This window comes from Eriocheir sinensis, chromosome 67 (genome assembly GCF_024679095.1).
Source record: "Eriocheir sinensis breed Jianghai 21 chromosome 67, ASM2467909v1, whole genome shotgun sequence".
NCBI lineage: Eukaryota > Metazoa > Arthropoda > Malacostraca > Decapoda > Varunidae > Eriocheir > Eriocheir sinensis.
Window position 1 is genome coordinate 6,527,843 of NC_066575.1, and position 16,838 is coordinate 6,544,680.

The 16,838-nt window shown below is 39.2% G+C and overlaps 2 protein-coding genes across 6 annotated transcripts in view; one reads left to right on the top strand and one right to left on the bottom strand.

Annotated features, from left to right (window-relative positions):
• Window positions 1-6,182, bottom strand: part of LOC126988025 (uncharacterized) — a 31,329-nt gene extending 25,147 nt beyond the window's left edge. For 2 of the 4 annotated variants that reach the window (XM_050845764.1, XM_050845760.1), the window contains exon 1: window positions 6,025-6,182. The gene's annotated coding sequence lies outside the window, so the exon portion shown is untranslated. Of the gene's footprint in view, window positions 1-3,837; window positions 4,006-6,024 lie in introns of those variants that run through there. The other 2 variants (XM_050845763.1, XM_050845761.1) reach the window with 2 other exon arrangements.
• Window positions 6,183-8,638: 2,456 nt separating this feature from the next.
• Window positions 8,639-16,740, top strand: LOC126988028 (rRNA 2'-O-methyltransferase fibrillarin-like). 2 transcript variants are annotated; one of them, XM_050845768.1, is made up of 5 exons: window positions 8,639-8,797; window positions 11,771-11,995; window positions 12,106-12,251; window positions 13,106-13,276; window positions 15,579-16,740. In XM_050845768.1, the coding sequence occupies exons 1-5, from the start codon at window positions 8,785-8,787 to the stop codon at window positions 15,993-15,995; spliced, it is 972 nt and encodes a 323-aa protein (XP_050701725.1). In that variant the 5' UTR covers window positions 8,639-8,784; the 3' UTR covers window positions 15,996-16,740. The 2 variants fall into 2 exon arrangements, with proteins under 2 accessions (XP_050701725.1, XP_050701726.1); XM_050845769.1 differs by having other exon boundaries at window positions 8,655-8,788.
• The last annotated feature ends 98 nt before the right edge of the window (window positions 16,741-16,838 follow it).

Genomic DNA, 16,838 nt, shown 5'->3' on the forward strand with positions numbered 1-16,838 from the left:
CCCCTCTTTTTTTTCCCTTCTGTAATCTTCTATGTCATTATTTCGTCCTCTTTCTACTTATCATTCATTGCCTTCAGTTGTATTTTCTCTTTATCAACGTCTCTGGTGTTTGGAGGCCCGCTGAACAGATAGCTCATAGCCTAGTACTGAACAGATAACTTATAGCCTAGTACTGAACAGATAACTTATAGCCTAGTACTGAACAGATAACTTGTAGCCTAGTGCTGAATAGATAACTTAATATAACCTAGTACAGATAACTTAATATACCCTTGTACAGATAACTTAATATAGCCTAGTCCAGATAACTAATATAGCCTAGTACAGATAACTAAATATAGCCTAGTACAGATAACTTAATATAGCCCTGTACAGATAACTTAATATAGCCTAGTGCAGATAACTTAATATAGCCTAGTACAGATAATTTAATATAGCCTAGTACAGATAACTTAATATAGCCCTGTACAGATAACTTAAACAGCCTAGTACAGATAACTTAATATAGCCTAGTACAGATAATTTAATATAGCCTAGTACAGATAACTTAATATAGCCTAGTACAGATAACTTAATATAGCCTAGTACAGATAATTTAATATAGCTTAGTACAGATAACTTAATATAGCCTAGTACAGATAATTTAATATAGCCTAGTACAGATAACTTAATATAGCCTAGTACAGATAACTTAATATAGCCTAGTGCAGATAACGTAATATAGCCTAGTACAGATAACTAATATAGCCTAGTACAGATAACTTAATATAGCCTAATGCAGATAACTTAATATAGCTTAGTACAGATCACTAATATAGCCTAGTACAGATAACTTAATATAGCCTAGTACAGATAACTTAATATAGCCTTGTACAGATAACTTAATATAGCCTAGTACAGATAACTTAATATAGCCTAGTACAGATAACTTAATATAGCCTAATACAGATAACTTAATATAGCCTAGTATAGATAACTTAATATAGCCTAGTACAGATAATTTAATATAGCCTAGTACGGATAACTTAATATAGCTTAGTTCAGATAACTTAATATAGCCTAGTACAGATAATTTAATATAGCCTAGTACAGATAACTTAATATAGCCTAGTACAGATAACTTAATATAGCCTAGTATAGATACAGATAACTTAATATAGCCTAGTACAGATAACTTAATACAGCCTAGTACAGATAACTTGTAGCCTAGTACAGATAACTTAATATAGCCTAGTACAGATAACTTAATATAGCCTGGTCCAGATAACTTGTAGCCTAGTACAGATAACTTAATATAGCCTAGTACAGATAACTTAATATAGCCTGGTCCAGATAACTTGTAGCCTAGTACTGATAACTTAATATAGCCTAGTACAGATAACTTAAATAGCCTAGTACAGATAACTTAAATAGCCTAGTACAGATAACTTAATATAGCCTAGTACAGATAACTTGTAGCCTAGTACAGATAACTTAATATAGCCTAGTATAGATAATTTATAGCCTAGTATCCGCGCTGCTCCTTCCTTCTCCACTTGATTCGTCCCTTAAAATAATGATAATAACGATGATGATTATGATAACTAACAACAATCGCGTCCACCCAGATTATTGACCTTATGGAACTCTGTACCTCGACTGGACACGTCAAAGAGATAGGTTAAAAAGAAGAGTTTAATTATTCTCGTCCGTCTCGAGTGCACTGAATGTAAAGGGATATTACGTAATTTATCTTCAACTTATATGTGACCCCAGATAAGATAGGGAATGAGGAGGAAGATGAGGAGGAGGGGGAGGAGAAGAAGGAAGAGGAGGACATGGTGGTGTTGATGATAACAATGGCAAAGGAAGAGGAGCAGGAGAATGAGTACAAGAAGAATACGTTGATGATGATGAAGATGAAGATTAGTATTACATATGGAAGAAGAAGAAAAAGAAGACAAACAGAGAGAAAGACAGAAAAGAAAGAATGAAAGAAGAATAAATATCGCAACAAAGATGATGACAAAAGGAAAATAAAATAATGATATGAAGATAAAGATGAAGAAAGCTGAGGCTGTGATTACTGACGAAGATGATGATGGTGATGATGGTGAATAGAGAGAAGAGTGAGAATGAGAATAACAGTAAAACAAGAAGACAATGATGATAAGGAAGAAGAAACAGATGAAAGAAGAAAAACGAGACAACGAAATGGAAAAGAGGAAAAACAAAGTAAAGATTGATAGATAAAAACAAGAAGGAAATAGGAGGATGAAGAAATTGGATTAAAATAGATGGTTACTGAAGGAGACGGTGTGAGTGACCTAGCAACAGCGCAACGGCCTAATTTTGATAAAGATACAGAGGACGAGCGATCACCCCTAAGATTGTACCGTCGAAGCCGATCTCATGTAAGACCCGTCCCCACCAACCCCTCAGCCCCCACCTCGTCTCTACCAAAGTCATATTTTCGTGAGGTATTTGTTGTAAGCCCCATGAAAAGAAGTTAGTCGCGATGTCAAAACCTAACCTACACCCCGTCAAAGTTACTGTAAATTATGTAGTATTGAAGAAGTGATTTTGAGTCCATAGAAAGTCCTTATGTCAGTCTTTTTTAAGCGTTTAATTAAGTTATAATGGGTGTTTTCACGTTCATGTTACAGAAGAAAGTTTAGACCACCATCAGAGTCATAAAACTACCCCTGGAAAGGCCTATAACTCCTATGTAAGCCTTGCCAACAGCGTACCCTCGATTTTCTTCATATTAAAAAGACACAGAGACAGAGAGACACATAAACAGACACAGAGATACATACACAGAGAGAGAGAGAGAGAGAGAGAGAGAGAGAGAGAGAGAGAGAGAGAGAGAGAGAGAGAGAGAGAGAGAGAGAGAGAGTTTAGTTTTGAAGATTCCCTCGATCCATTTTTTTTTCGTCATTCAATCATCAATTTGCGAAGAACAACAGCCTGCCTTTCGTTGTGGTGCTCATCAAACATTAGCAACGACTCACTATTGATATAACCATTGCCATCACGACCCATTATGAAGCCAATTAACGATACAAAAAGCTGGGTATCTATGCCTCCTGCTGTCTGGTATTAGGGCATCCATTCAACAGGGTTTTACTATTTGTGAGGAAGTTTGACCCCTACCGAACTATGAAGAACGTTCGCTTACTAATCAATCTCTCACCTCTCTGCTTCACCTCCCTGTCTCTCCTGGCTCACACGACTCCCTCAAGACCTCTAAGCATCCGTCCAGGCCCTCATAATGCGGGACTATCTGTTCTTCTGCAGGTACTTCGTTGTAGGCTACTCTCTTCTAGTCACCTATTCTGATTTACTTCCCTGAATCTGCTACTTACGACTCCCTTGTTCTTTCCCAACTACAAAACCGAGCCTTCATTCACCCACGAGGTTGAGAATTCGGACCTTTCTCTTCTGTAGGCATTTCTCTATAATCTCCTCCTCTGGTGACCTATCCTGCTTTACCTCCCTGCTTCTGCTTCACACTACGCCCTCACAACTCCATTCAGGCTCTTATATACTCACGAAGTCAAGAATCTGGGCCTTTGTCTTCTCCTGTAAGTATTTCTTTGAAGACTACTATCTTCCGGTGACCTATCCTGCTTTACCTCCATGCTTCTGCTTCACACTACGCCCTCATAACTCAATCCAGGCTCTTATATACTCACGAAGTCAAGAATCCGGGCTTTCCTCTTCTTCTATAAGTATTTCTTCTAAGGCTACTCTCTTCTGGTGACCTATCCTGCTCTATCTCCAATTCTCCATGCTTCTGCTTCACACTACGCCCTCACGACTCCATCCATGCTCTCATCGCTCTTACATACTCACGAAGTCAAGAATCCGAGCCTTTCTCTTCACCTGTATGTCTTCGAAGGCTACTCTCCACTCGTCACCTCTCCCCAGTTTCAACTTCCTCCTCGCCGTACCGTCTAGCCACAGCGAGAATCAGGGAGTTCAGGTAGCGAGGTTGCCATAATACACATACATTTATACCTGTGTTTAGCGATTAGATATCACACATAGCCTCTGATTATTGGCTCTCTTATCGGGGGCATCATCGTCTGGTATAGTATCGTTGTTGTCATAGTTGTTGTTGTGGTTGTTGTCATTGTTCTCTTTATTTCTTTTTTCCTCCTCCACCTCCTTCACCTCCACCTTCTTCTTCTTCCATTAACCCCTATACTTCCTCTCCTTCCTCCTCTTTTTTTTTGTCCCTCCTTACTTCTTCCCCTATCTTCGTTTGGTTTTCTTGTGGCTGTTTTAATCGTTCTAGTTTTTCCCTTCTTTCCTGCTTTATTTTTTTAATTTTCTTATTGTTAGTTTTCTTATAACTCTTCCTCCTCCTCCTCCTCCTCCTCCTCCTCCTTCAACAAGCAAATTTCAGGTTAATCTGTTCTCAAATTGTAAGAAGTGAGGTTTAACGGTGAACTGATAATATAAAGTAATTTGTTTGCCTTCCCCCACCTGTCATGAAACTTGAAGTGACAGTTGTGATAATAATGGCAGCAGCAGCAGGTATGATAATAGTTATGATAGTAGAATTATTATTATTATTATTATTTTTATTATTATTATTATTATTATTATTATTGTTATTATTATTATTATTGTTATTATTATTATTATTATTATTATTATTATTATTATTATTATTATTATTATTATTATTATTATTATTATTATTGTTATTATTGTTATTATTATTATTATTATTATTATTATTATTATTATTATTATTATTATTATTATTGTTATTATTATTATTATTATTATTATGATTGATTGATTGATAGTTTATTGTTGCAGGTAAACAACAAGGGATTATTATTGTTATTATTATTATTATTATTATTATTATTATTATTATTATTATTATTATTATTATTATCATCTTTGTTATTATTATTATTATTATTATTATTATTATTATTATTGTTACTATTACTATTATTATTATTATAATTATTATTATTATTATTATTATTATTATTATTATTATTATCATCATCATTATTTTTGTTATTGTTATTATTATTTTTCTTATTATTATCATGCTTATTATTGCTGTTATTTTTGTTTCTGTTTTTATTATTATTATTATTATTATTATTATTATTATTATTATTATTATTATTAGTAGTAGTAGTAGTAGCAGCAGCAGTAGCAGTAGTAGTAGTACATCACCTCACACTTTCAGAACAGGATGCAGTTTTCTTTATCGTTGAAGGACGCCTTTATCCGATGTTGTATACCTTTGCAACAAGGAACTCTTCACTTCATCTTAAGCCACACGGAAGTCCTCTGAACAGGACTGAAACATCTATTATATAGCTCCCGCTTGCAAAGTTCATCATGATGCTGTTAGCGTGTCGGGCAGTCACTTGGGCGTCCACTACACCCGACACAGTGGTCCTGTTGTGCCCAGCATTACCTTCAGGTCAAGCCGCTGTGCCAGATTATCTACATCGTTATATTATGTGACAAACTTGTACCGTTACACAAGTACCTGGGTTACTATGTACGGCAGCTTTTTCTCATAAGATTTCGTTACCGCATGAGATAATTAATGTTATAGAGTTGCTTAAGCAATGGCAAATGTCGATGCAACCAAACTTTCATTCACTGCAAAATTCTGCAAATATAACTCACGTTTCTTTCCGCCAAGGACACCCTTTCCTATGCTGAACGCCCAGGCAGTATAACGAATACCTACCATACAGTCGTCCGAGGCAACAATAACTTCGTTGTATGATAAACTCTACAGTCTCCTCGATCTGTGCACTCCGTATGGAAGGACGTGTGGGCCAGATCAAGTGTAGTTCAGCAAGCAACACTGCCGTTCAGATGACTCGCTAGCTGCCTTCACAAATCCCGCTGCCTGATATTTGAACACGGAGGAACTTTGTCCCAGCAAGTTGCAAAGCCCAGAGCATCGCCGAGGAGCCGAAACTCGTGTTTGCTGGATCGGGCTGAGTAAGTCCGGTGAAGTTTAAAATCAAAGAGTTGTCGTCTTACCTGTCAATAGCACCGTGATGTTTGTTGGAGAGTCGCACTACTAATGATGGCCAGCACGGGCAGCAGGCTTTTGCCGGGGATGGTGATGGCGAGGAGGGGGAGCGCGAGCTGCCGCGCACCACAAGGCACAGTCTCGACTGACACGCTACCTGCCGAGTGCCCGGCTCTGGCACCCGCTGCATGGCGAGCCTTATCAGCCGCGGCACTTTTTTCGCTTGCCTTTTTGCTTTTGACAACCTCTTCTGCTATGAAAAAAAGGTTGAACGAAGTTCCCTAAAAAATATCCTTTAACCTGACATATTACTTTTTCATGTATTTTTTTTATATCAGTCCAGCCACAGTGCAGTGTTTTGCGTGCCTAGCTACGAGTCCGCGGGCCCAGGTTCGAATTCCCTGCCCGTGCTGTCGGCGTGCAGCTCTGTCAGCTGTTCATCCTTTTGGGATGGTCGATAATTGGGTAGCCTACCTGAAGAAACATGGAGAAGGTAAACTGTGGTAGCCTGGATGTCACCCGCCAGCGCCACGACTGGCTCAGTGGCACAGGTAACGGAGATGAGCCCCGACGCACGCGCAACGATAGTATATTACCTTAATTAACTTTACCTTAACTTGCCTCAGAACATGTGCCATCACTACTGAATTTGTTAATTTATGAATGTATATATAGGTACCCTACCTCACTACTAATATTAATTGATAGATATTCTTGTTGAAATATTAAGCCATGCATGACACTTTGGTCGGTATTACAAGACAAATTCGCTTCTCACGTCACCAATTTCTAGAGGTCAAAGAAGGGGTCAGTCAGATTCTTATGAGTGTTTCTTCAGGTTCATGGTACAGAAAGTAGGGTCACACTACCACCAGGGTCAAAAACTACTCCTGGAAATGCCCACAACACCTACGAAAGCCTTGTCAAATATGTGTTGTTGGACAAGGAAATGTCTTATAATACGACCCTTTATATTTAGTTTGTCAAAGCAGATCATAAATTAAGGTGAGGTACAGCAGCCCAAGGAACCTGTCTACCAAGAAAAAATCTAAGCCCACTATGTTTAACTTTGATCAGCAAGGTAGACTAACTTTATATTTTTCTTATTGTTGAACATTATTTTAATTATTTGAGAAAAGTAACTGAATATAGGTGGATATATTCCCCTTATAAGGCAATGTTGACTCACTGTTTATCAATGAATATCTTGTCACAAAATTCTGGGATTATGAGACTAGCAGGCTTCTACCCCGAGCGAGCTTGATGACGGCACTGAAGCCATGCATGCAGACAGGAGGTTTCTCAGCTGTCACTCGCTTCTCCGTATTTTCAACTATATATAGGATGGTACATATACCTGTCAATGTCTCGGTCACTTTCTTTAAATCTTATCTATGTTGTATCCATGCAACTCTAATTATGGAGTCTACATCTGAGTTAGTATGGGGGCAAGAATTCACTCTACCTAACCTACCTCAAAAGTTTTATTTAGCCAATGAGCCCTATACTTGAGATGTCACTGATATAGCCTATAGCTGGAAGGACAAGTTTATTTCGAAATTTAACGTTCTCATTTAGTTATTCATTTTCGTGGATCTGAGGAGTGTAGTTGTCATTGTAGAAACTCCCTTGTTGTTTACCTGCAACAATAAACTATCAATCAATCAATCACTAATAAAAAAGGAAAAATATATAAAATTACAACAATAGATATTTCGACTCAATTCAATTCTAACTGCATAATCTTCAGAATGTCTCTGTTTACCAAGTGCGCCTTTATGCAAACGGAATATTTGTAATTACTACTTTTTCGTTAGTGAACAAGCTTGACTGCCATCTGGAGGGGGAGCCAAAAGAGTAGAAACAGAGGCATAGAAATATAGGTTAATTTTGTGGGTAGAAAATGAAGTGTGGGCTTGGAGGAGGAGAAGGATCACCATCAGCATCATCATCATCAGGAGCAATAGGAAGACCATAGAGATAAATAAAAAGAGGAAAAGAAGGAAGGAAGTATAAGAAAAAGAAGAGGAAAGAAAATGAAATAAACAAACACCAAAGAGAAGAGATCACCAAGACCAGGATCGGGACTTATTTACCAGATCCACATTATTTTAGCAAATTAACCCACTTATAGGACGGCTTTTGCTCTTTTGATGACCTAGTATTTTTATGCATATTTCTGTACTGTCTGGAAACACATAGATAAGGTAGGAAGCATAACACGAGTAGCATTGACTCCGAGCAACGTTGTTAGATTGTCGTACTCAGCTTCCTAAGTTTGCCAATTTCCGACTCAAAAATTGCCTCCTCGACCTTAATAACTGCCTTCACATATAGTTATCGTTAAAATGATTAATTATTGGTGTTTTTTGGTAATAACTATGGCTCAGAAACCGGTAAATATGAGGCTCTGAGTACGATAATCTGGCAAGGGTAGCGGCGAACAATGTTGCCAGATTGTTGTACTCAGCTTCCTATGTTTGCCGATTTCCAACCCAAAAACTGCCTCATCGACCTCAATAACTGCATTCATATATAGTTATCGTTAAAATGGTTAATTATTGGTGTTTTGGGGTTATAACTATGGCTCAGAAACCGGTAAATATGAGGCTCTGAGTACGATAATCTGGCAGGGGTGGCGGTGCATGTGTTTACAGGGCAGCAGCACGTGGCGGCGGTGTGTGGCGGCGGACTGGCTGGACCTCCTCTCATTTTTCTTCCTGCGAGGCGCCTGATTGACTGACTCTCCTTCCCTTACACTCCGTGACATGGGTAGGCCAGGTGAGCGGGCGGCGGTGCAGTAATAGACGCGGGGAATGTAGTGTTGAGAGGTTGGTGTGGTGGATACAGGCAGGTGGTGGTGGTGGTGGTGGCGGCGTGAGGTCAAGCTTCTTACTTATCCTACTTATTTACTTACGGGGAAATGTGAAAGCCTGGGCCCGTAATCCCAGACGCTTTCGCCTCTTGCAGCCAATATTTCCAGAGGCAACAAAAGAAATTCGTCGGGTTCTCTTGTGTTTTTCACGTTCACGTGGTAGGTGTCTGGGGGCAGGCGGGCTCTCCTTCAGTGGGTATCCTCACACACTGGCGTCGTGGGCAACACCTCGGTGGACCAGGCACCTCTTACTTCGTTTACTTATGCTACATTAAATGAATCTGAGTAAGATTGAACCAGTGCTTTTTTGAGATATGGGAGTCCAAAGTTTTTGCACCGAGTTCGTCCGCCGACTGCGACGAGTTCGTGCTCCGAGTGCGATGAGTTCGTCCGTGCGCCGATTTCACCTGATACCCCTATGAATGACCTCCCCGCCTGGGCAATCGGCTAGCAGCCCATTGAGCTGTATATCCTTCCTCGTGAGATGATTGATAATTTAGTGCCTGGGAAAACCTTGGAAGGAAAACTATGGTAGTCTAAATGTTGCAATGGCCCAGTCCTGGGGTGATAGGAGGAATACTTGATATGCTTCACTATGTTCTGGTTTCAACATGGCAGTTGAGGTGGAGCAACAGCAGCCCACTTTCCTCATGATTATGTTAGGGCTCAGGTTCTTAATTATTGAAAATCACTACGTGCCTCCAAAATACGATATTACACCTCCGTATTATAGTTAAGGGACGAAATACATGTCCCTTAACCATAACATGAAGGCGGAAAAACTTAAAAGTAAAGAAAAAGTGGTAAAGTTAGCGAAAAAGAATATTATACATACAAGCGATGTGTTTTGATGGCGGCCATTGGGAAGTGAGCAGTGTTGCCAACGATCCAGTTAGCGATGGTACACTTAGTTAACCATTAGCCCACGCATGTGAGATCAGGTCCACCATGCATGGTTATTTTTTTTTTTTTTTTTTTAGAACACGCACCTTTACCTAATACTATACCCGGCCCAAACCTTCACAAAAGACTTTGGGTAAAGATGCATGTTCTAAAAAATAATAATAATAAATAACCACGCGTGGTGGACCTGGTTTCACATGCGTAGGCTAATGGCTAACTAAACGTACCATCACTAACCAGATCGTTGGCAACACTGCTCACTTTCCAATGGCTGCCATCAAAACACCGCACGTATGTATAAAATGTCTTTTTCACTACCTTTACCACTTTTTGTTTACTTTTAAGTTTTTCCGCCTTCATATCATAGTTAAGGGGCATGTATTTCGTCCCTTAAATGTAATATGGAGGCGTAATATCGTATTTTGAAGGCGCATAGTGATTCTCAATAATTACCCTTATTTCCTAATTTCTGGTGGATGGAGGGAAATCAAAGATTGTCATGGGAATTTTTTTTCCAAATAAAGTAACCACCTCAAGTGCTAAAGTAAATTAAGAAAGCCTGCTAATTACCAGACATTCTTTCCCTGGATTATCAGCATAACTTTAACCACAGATTCACAGGGAATGCATCAACATACCATTAACCTGTAAAAGGTCAACTATGTATATATAGGTGAGGCCTGTGTTTACCATCTGCGGTCAGTCACGTAGATACACGTTTGTCACTTTAGCGCTTTCTACGGATTTGAAATTTCCTCTAGCCACATTATGTTTCTGGTAGTGTCTAGCATATATCAGTAGTTTCCCATCATTTGGACACACGGGTAAGCCACCTTGCAAATGGAATGATTTATTTAGGAAATCATGTCTTTCTTTATGAACAAGTTAGTTAGAGAAATATTCTTAGATGCCTTCCATAACAACAAAAATCTACAACTAGTGAAACAGATAAAACTATACATGCACAAACTAAACATAAACCTCAGCAAAATTGAAACAATGAGCACAGCTAAAATCAGAGACAGTAAATCAATGGGACACTACAAATTGGCTACAACACATACATGAAAAGACAACACTAAACCTATTTTGCAAATTTAAGAGTGAGATACAAGAAATCAAATGGTTTGATAATAAATTAGAATCACAGCTAATGATTAATGCCAGACTAAACACACTGGACCTTAACTGGAGGAAGAGAAATGAAGACACCAAATGTGACATGTGTGACTCTGAAGTAGAAGACTTAAAACATTTCCTGCTGCACTGCAAACAATACTCAGCATTTAGAAAGGAACACACATTAACAGCCATACAAGGAAGACAGATGAACACCTAGCTGATATATTACTACTCAAAAATAGCAGTAAAGAAAGTGAGAATATAGAAGAAATAAAAAGTTACTTGAAAAAACTCTGAAAGGAAAGACAGCAAGTTCAGAAGGCTAAAACATAAGTGCAAAACCAGTGAAAAAAAAAAAAAACTAGATGTCAAGTGAAAACTGAAGAAGAAAATAAAGTTACAGCACGAGAACATTGAGCGAAAAAAAAATCCGATAGCCGTTGCAAAGTCGTATCCCGGGACCACTTCTGATCTGATCTAAAGTGGACAGCCTAGCAATGAGAGGAACTGGTGTGTGAAGCTTGTCTTGGTCCTTAGCTCACCTCACTGCTGGCTTGTGTGGTTATTTGAAGTGCTGGTACTTTATTTTTAACCCGGTAGCAGCGACGGGCCAAATTTGTGCCATGATTTAAATCCCCCAAAGTAGATGATACATAAACTGATCACAAATGCTTTGATATATATTATGAAATGGTTTGTGTGAGTGATGATTTATTTCTCATTTTTCTCGCTTAAAGGGTCCATTAAGAAACATGATCCCCGCTGCTACCGGGTTAAAAACAGCAGTTTGTGATAATCTAAATTGGTGTTTGTGTATTTTCTCATGAAAACTAACTGATTTTCTTTTCCTGCAGACTTCTCACCAAGGGGCGGAGGTTTCCGTGGTGGGCGAGGGGGAGACCGTGGTGGCAGAGGAGGAGGAGGAGGATGGGGTGGTCGTGGGGGTGGTGGAGGAGACCGAGGCTTCTCCCCCAGAGGCCGCGGAGGCTTCACACCTGGTGGCCGAGGACGAGGGGGCGGTGACCGAGGAGGCCCCAGAGGGCGTGGCCGGGGAGGAGACCGAGGCCGTGGAGGCAGAGGTAAGGCCAGATACAGATATTATTTCTGGGAGTGATGAGTACGAGTAGTTTGTGAGTGGATTATTTTTATCCATCATTATTGGTACTAACTTTAGAATACTGTCCTTCAGGAGGCTTCAGAGGTGGCAACAAGGTGATGATTGAGCCTCACCGCCACGAGGGTGTGTTCATCGCCCGTGGGAAGGAGGACGTCCTGGCCACGAGGAACATGGTTGTGGGGGAAAGTGTCTACGGCGAGAAGAGGATGAGTGTTGAGGTGAGAGTGAGGGGTGCTTCTGGAGTCATTGTTACTCGCTGATAGAGTAGTGCCCAAGGGGGTAAGGCATGATTTTTATAACTTACTGAATTGTGCTGCATAATTTTTCAGAGAAGGAAAGAAAGCACAGGTTCTGCCTTTGAATCACATTATTACTCAGTCATTCTGTCTTCTGTACTTCCCTTTCATGGCTATTCAGATTCTAGCACTGCCACAACTTTCAGAACTTTTTTCTTCATGTTCTTTAATAAATCCTCGTCTGTACTCTACCTCATTAGGTTTTAAAAGCACTTTCCCCTTTCACTTGCTGCCATCTTTATTGTTCTGATAATTTCCATCATTCCTGACAAACTCCTGTCAGCCAGTGTATTGATAGGAAGTCCACTCCAGGGAAATTCTGATTATTTTTACTTTGAGTAGTTAACCAGATAGGACCTTAGTACTGTCACTCAGGATTATTTACCAAGTTAATCATGACAGTTTATTTATATGTAAGGGGTTATCTTGATTAACATTGGTCAATTTATATTAAATGTACATGTATAATCTAAATTTAAATAAGAGGATTGAAATAACACATCACATTTATTCAAAAGTGTTCTTTAGACAGACCAGAAAAAGAAAGGGTTGCCCAGACTCTCCTCACATTAACACATTGCCTTGCATTTACATAAAATCAGCCATGCATTTAGGCAGGATTTGTCTAAAGCCTTAATTAAGGTAATCAAGTGGTACTTCCCTGATCCACAGCTCTAATGATCTGAGTCATCTTTGGAGTACTCACTTTTTTGTGTGGAGCTCAAGATTGAAAGTTGAAATTGCAGATATATCTAATATTTTTTTGTTGTTCACAGGAAGGAACTGAAAAAATTGAGTACCGTGTGTGGAATCCCTTCCGGTCCAAGTTGGCAGCAGCAATCGTGGGCGGTGTGGGTAACATCTACATGCCCCCTGGCTGCAAAGTGTTATACCTTGGTGCAGCAAATGGCACAACTGTATCACATGTGTCTGACATTGTTGGTCCTGTAAGTTACTATTCAGTTTTGTTTTAACTCCTTGCTCAAACATCTACCTTTCATAATTCTCCTGATAAGACCGTATGACTTAACCCGGTAGCAGCAACGGGCCAAATTTGTGCCATGATATAACCCCCCAAAAATAGAGGATGCATAAACTGATCACAAATGCTTTGATATGTATTATGAAATGGTTTGTGTGAGTGATGATTTTTACTAATTTGAACCATTAAGAAACATGATCCCCACTGCTACCGGGTTAAATTTTTAGCTTCACTGCTTTCTCTTTCATACAAGTGCCTCAGTGTAGTGATTAGTGTGCCTAATGATAAAGAATCCATAAGCCCATGATGGTCAGTGCTCAGCCCACCCAACCATTCAACATCCCTTTTAAACTGGTTGATAGATACGTACCTGGGGAGGGTAACTGTGGTAATAGGTTTTTATTACCAGAAGTTCAAGGGCGAATGAAGTGGAGATGAGCACCGAGCTTAGGATATGGCTTCAACTTTACCTTTAAATCTTCCATACAATATATTTTCCACAGTATAAACAAATAACGTGACACTACCTAGATGTTTGGAGTACTGTTATTCTACCACAAGCTGCATGGGTTGCAAGTCTAATGTTTAAAAGAGCAGGCAGGTTCACACTGTCTTTTGCTTGCTGTTGTTTTTTCAAAGAATGGCATAATAATCATTGTTTGAGGCTGGCAGAGAGAACAACACACAGACAAACATGAGACTGAGAACACTAATGTATCAGGCTGCTCGTACAGACCAGTCTTGTATTCACCACTGTGTTCGTTATCCTCTCCCTACTTCAGTCATCATGCTTATTGTACTGGTTTTTTTTTAGTAGATAGTGCATGCATCATGGAAAATAACCATCCAGGAAAAGATAAACCAACAATCCAACTGCTCCTTATATATGAAAGTGTTAGGACATGATTTGAGGGGCAGCAGTGCCATCATGAATCACTCAAAGCAGTCAAGTGATACTATATTGTGTACCGTATGTGAAACTGGTAAGAATTAAAAGTGCTACAGCAAAACCAGATTGAGAGATCATTTTTGCGTTTGTCTCCCTGTGGGTCCTTTCCTCCCCGCCACACAGTCCTGACACCTATCTTTTCCTCTCAGTGTTACCTACAGCTGACATACGAGAGGAAGAGATAGGTGTTGGGACTGTGTGGCAGAGTGGCCAGGAGGAAAGGACCCGTGGAAGCCAATGTAAAAACTATGTTGCCAATCTGGTTTCACTACAGGACTTTTTATTTTATTTTACTCTTGACATAAACACCTGTCCCCCCATATTCACAGGAGTTAGGGGACACGGACCCCTGCCAATGTTTGGTGTACCCCCTAAAAAAAGTTGTGACTGGCAAGTTTACACAGGTGCAAAACTGTACCTAATAAAGCATTTCTTTTACCTGAAAGCAGCATATAATATGAAAAGCATCATTCATCAGTCAAACATACTATAAGCTGCACTGTGATTTACATAAACTTCTTGTAGTCATTACTTTAAAGTTCACTTTACTGTTAGGTACTCACCTCAAAGTCTCTGCCATTTCTTTTTTAATTCAAGTGGTTAAGCAATAAGCATATCATTGCTTACCATGCAATTATTTACTTATGAATGCTTCTTTCTTTTGAAAATTAGGTAAGAAAATATGAAATGGATAAAAAAAAAATGGATCATAACTACAAAAAACTTTTGGTGCGTGAAAGGGTTAAGCACCTGAAGTTGAAAAGAAAATGGTGGACATTTTTGTGGAGAGTACCCAACAGTAAAGTGAGATTTTAATGACCAAGTATTTGTAAGAGGTTTATCTTAATTACAATACAGTTTATAGTATAACTGGCTGATGAATAATGCTACTTCAGATAGTTTACACTGCTTTCAGGTAATAAAAAGCACATGCTGCATTAGCCAGTTTGTGTAAAATTACTTTGTGTTTTTTGCAGGTCGAAACATTCTAGGGGAATCATGCCAAACATTCACAAATTCTCTACTTGGAATAGTCCATGTCCCCTAACTCACATGTAACAAGTATAGACAGTTGTATTTCATCAACTTACATATCTGATGGTAATTTGCAACTGTACCTAGCATCTCATGGCAGAATAATATTACTACTCACCAAAGTAGTGTCATTATATTTGTGCAAATGATTAATTTGTTAGGGATGGTAAGCAACATTATAAGTTTGTATATATTGAATTCACATTTAGTGAAAATACTGGACTGAAATAATTTTAAAGATGTTAGCCATTCAAAAATTAGTAAGAGGTGCCTGATTTCACAGGAAGGAGTGGTGTATGCAGTGGAATTCTCCTTGCGTTCTGGCCGTGACTTGGTGAACATGGCAAAGAAGCGGACCAACGTTGTGCCCATTGTAGAGGATGCTCGCCACCCTCACAAGTACCGCATGGTGTGTGGAATGGTGGACACCATTTTTGCTGATGTGGCTCAGCCTGACCAGGCGCGCATTGTGTCACTCAATGCACAACACTTTCTCAAGGTTGGGGGTCACTATATTATCTCCATCAAGGCAAACTGCATTGACTCCACTGCCCCAGCTGAGGCTGTCTTTGCTGGGGAGATTAAAAAGCTACAGGGAGACCAACTCAAGCCTCAGGAACAGCTGACATTAGAACCATATGAGCGAGACCATGCCGTGGTGGTGGGAGTGTACCGGCCACCCAAGAAGAACAAAGGCTAAGAAATGTCATCCTAAACAAGAGCTTGGATGGTTCATTGACTGGTTGAACTGATACAATACATTTACTCTCTATGCTCTGTATTATGTGCAATTAAGCTATCACCATAATTTTACTAGATTTTATATGAAATTTCACAGAATATAATAAAGATGTACAGTAAAAGAATATTCCAGCATCATGTTTGTGGTGTGTAGGCAATGAGCCATCCACTCTTTAGAGAAGCAGTTCCAGGAACTTCAGTAAGACATTAGGAGCTGTAATCACAGAGGTGAGTCTTTTCACTCACAGAAAAGTGAAATGCTGTTTACTTTTATCCAGTCAAAAAGCAACATTTTTTTTTTCTTGCCTGTTACTGGAGGCAGTGTTGAAAAAAACTTGCTTGAGTGATTACAATTTCCTGGCATTTAAAGGTCCTGGGATGAAAGAGTGTTGACAAGCTGCACAGCATGATGCAACTTCCTGTATAGAGAAGTTTAATCATTGATTTTTGTATATTTAGATTGGGCAGAAATTGCAGAATAGACCACACATGTAAGTTATAGTATTTGCTATTTTTTTGCCTGGCCAGTATACAAACAATGATGTGCAGCTGGTTGACACTCCATTTTATTCAGGATTTTTTTGTGCCTCTTAATTGTTACAGTTTGCCTGTAACAAGTGACCAGTGGGGATGTGTTGAATGGATGCATTGAACGAAAATGCATCTAATTTTTATAATTCTATGAAAATAAATGTGTAAGCCAATATTGTTCTTTAGGCCCTTTTATGCAATACTGAACATATGTTTAAGTTATTTCTTGACAAACACCAAGCTGAAGTGGGTGATGCATCAGTAAGTTATT

Bases quoted from the DNA above. Each gene is read 5' to 3' on its own strand.
- LOC126988028 (XM_050845768.1), top strand. The intron at 12,252-13,105 runs GTGAGAGTGAGG...TGTTGTTCACAG, and splicing joins AGAAGAGGATGAGTGTTGAG to GAAGGAACTGAAAAAATTGA. The intron at 13,277-15,578 runs GTAAGTTACTAT...CTGATTTCACAG, and splicing joins TGTCTGACATTGTTGGTCCT to GAAGGAGTGGTGTATGCAGT.